Source organism: Habropoda laboriosa, unplaced genomic scaffold (genome assembly GCF_001263275.1).
Source record: "Habropoda laboriosa isolate 0110345459 unplaced genomic scaffold, ASM126327v1 scaffold822, whole genome shotgun sequence".
NCBI lineage: Eukaryota > Metazoa > Arthropoda > Insecta > Hymenoptera > Apidae > Habropoda > Habropoda laboriosa.
In genome coordinates, this window is record NW_017100914.1 from 362,566 (window position 1) to 365,058 (window position 2,493).

At 31.8% G+C, this 2,493-nt stretch overlaps 1 protein-coding gene across 1 annotated transcript; it reads left to right on the top strand.

The window, feature by feature from the left end:
- The first annotated feature begins 591 nt into the window (after positions 1-591).
- On the top strand, positions 592-1,601 carry LOC108577545 (charged multivesicular body protein 6). Its single transcript, XM_017940723.1, has 4 exons — positions 592-766; positions 845-954; positions 1,035-1,468; positions 1,555-1,601. Exons 1-4 carry the CDS (start codon positions 659-661, stop codon positions 1,599-1,601), a joined length of 699 nt encoding a protein of 232 aa, XP_017796212.1. The 5' UTR covers positions 592-658.
- Positions 1,602-2,493: the final 892 nt, after the last annotated feature.

The window sequence follows — 2,493 nt, forward strand, 5'->3', positions numbered from 1 at the left end:
ACATTATTATTTTTATTATTGTTTACTTATTATTATTAAAATTATTATCATTGCGATGATAACGAGGATGATGATGATGATTATTATTATTATGATAATATTATTAATATTTAAGAAAAGGTTCACAACGTGCCGTGTGTATGTGGGAATAAAATATATAATATAATGGACATTGTTCAATTCAATCCAATCGTCTTTGTTGTTTTTCTCTTTCCTTGTTTCTGCTGTCTTCTAACGTATCCTGATTAATTTCAACGATTCTCCTTTATATTCAAAAGATACACTTATATTTGTACATTGATTTAAGAATTCCTCGATAACGTGGATTGCTTATTTTATTTAATGCGATAATAGTTAAATAATCATTACGATTCATATGCAGACTGAATTGCGATATTTTCTTCTTTTTTTTTTAGCTTTTACTTATCAGTTTTAGTAGTTTTATTATTTTTGACGCTACATTTGAAAGTGGATAGTTTGGTTTAAAAATGGAGAAATCAAATTTACTCCACTCTTCACGTTCGTATTTTGCGCTTTTATTGAGAACGAAACCATCGATAGATCGATTAAAAAACATGGCGTTGGTCATGCTACATTTGCTTATCACAGTTTCAAGTGTATCTGTCAAACGTGAAATGAAGTCTCCGTCAGCCGCCGTATGACAGTTTCGCTAACAACATTGTCCATTATTCTATACGAAATGGGTATTTTCTTTGCAAAGAAGAAACCGCCGAGCCGTGTCACAGAGCAGGACAAGGCCATCTTGGTACGTTGTGCCGCGTATTTTCTAACCTCAACCGATGCTATTTTAGTTACAAGTTAAAATACCATTACTATTCTATAGCAATTGAAACAAACTAGAGACAAAATCAAGCAATATCAACGAAGAATCGAGCAAAATCTTGAGAAGGAACGGTTACTCGCGAAGAAACTTATACAAAATAAACAAAAAGAGTAAGTGTTAAATGTCTGCATGTATATTTCCAATTATATCTTTCTAATGTATTTGTTAAATATTAACAACATTTTTCTAGACGAGCTTTGCTTCTTTTACGGAAAAAGAAATTCCAAGAACAAATATTATCAAAGACTGATGGACAATTAGAAAACCTTGAGCGCATGGTACATGACTTGGAGTATGCACAAGTAGAGTTGAAAGTTATAGATGGCCTAAAAGTAGGCAATGCCGCATTAAAGAAACTGCACGACTTGTTATCCATTGATGAAATTGAAAAAGTCATGGATGAGACCAGGGAAGGCATTGAGAAACAGAGAGAAATTGATGCAATATTATCAGGAGAACTTTCTGATAAGGATGAGAGTGATGTTGAAGCAGAACTTGATGCCTTATTAGCAGCAGAAATTGAGGAGAAGGTGCCAGAAGTACCTACAGAAGTAACATTACCAGAAGTACCAGAAGAAATAGTGTTACCAGAAGTACCAGAAGAACTACCAGAAAAGAAAAGAGGTAAAGAGTTAATACGATTGAATCATTTCTATTTTCTGTACAGAAGATATTTATTCAACTTTTTGTGTTTTCTTTCAATTTTACAGAACGTACAAAGGGGAAAACACAAGAGGCTGTTGCTTTAGAAGCGTAAACAAGTGATTTGTATCATTAACAATATTTTTATTCTATTTGCACTTTGCGCAAGGGTCTCTGTATATATGTACAGTACATTATATGTAAGGCTCAGCGTGAATAGCTCTCGTTCGGAGATCGATACAGTGTAACGAAAAGAATGGAAGTTACTTTTATTAACAAGGTGTCTCTTAAGTACTGAAGACTGTTCTCTATTATAAAGTGCGTGTACGTGATGTCAATATAGCGGACAGTTTCGATACCGTAGGTATACGATTCAGGCAAATGTACATTACTCTTTCATATATTACACGTGTCGTGTATGTTTATCATTGTTAATTATATTTGTACTGCCTTGTATGTACAAATACCTTTCTATCTTATTATTGACCTGTCTTATGTATAGTTATAGAAAATATGCAAAAGATTGAAACCTTTTAATAAATATGATTTATTTACAACATGTTGTACATATTAAATTAATCTAATTTTGTGATGAATCGTTAAAAATTGCGATAAAACCTCGTAAATATAGATCAAAAATAAAATTCAAAAATACTATTCTCGAAAATCGAGATTATTTCGGATTAAAATGAGATAATATATTTACTTTGGTTGTTGCGCATTTTTAAATATCGTTATAAGTAGAAAAACTTACGATAAATTGTTTTTATTTGATTATGTCGCAGTAACTACCTGTATTGAAATATATTTTTCTTCGTTATTCTTGTTGGATTTAAGTTTCTGTTTGTTACAATTGTTGTTCAAACCTGAAATACTATAATTTCGCTTGCAACAAAAGATTTACGTAGCCTAGCTTTTTTCTCATCCGTAATGAATGATAAAAAGTGGTCACTTACACACATACATAAGCAGGACACACGTGACAAGTCAGCGTAAATTATTCACCA

Bases quoted from the DNA above. Each gene is read 5' to 3' on its own strand.
- LOC108577545 (XM_017940723.1), top strand. From the start codon at position 659: ATGACAGTTTCGCTAACAACATTGTCCATTATTCTATACGAAATGGGT. The intron at 767-844 runs GTACGTTGTGCC...ACTATTCTATAG, and splicing joins AGCAGGACAAGGCCATCTTG to CAATTGAAACAAACTAGAGA. The intron at 955-1,034 runs GTAAGTGTTAAA...ACATTTTTCTAG, and splicing joins ATACAAAATAAACAAAAAGA to ACGAGCTTTGCTTCTTTTAC.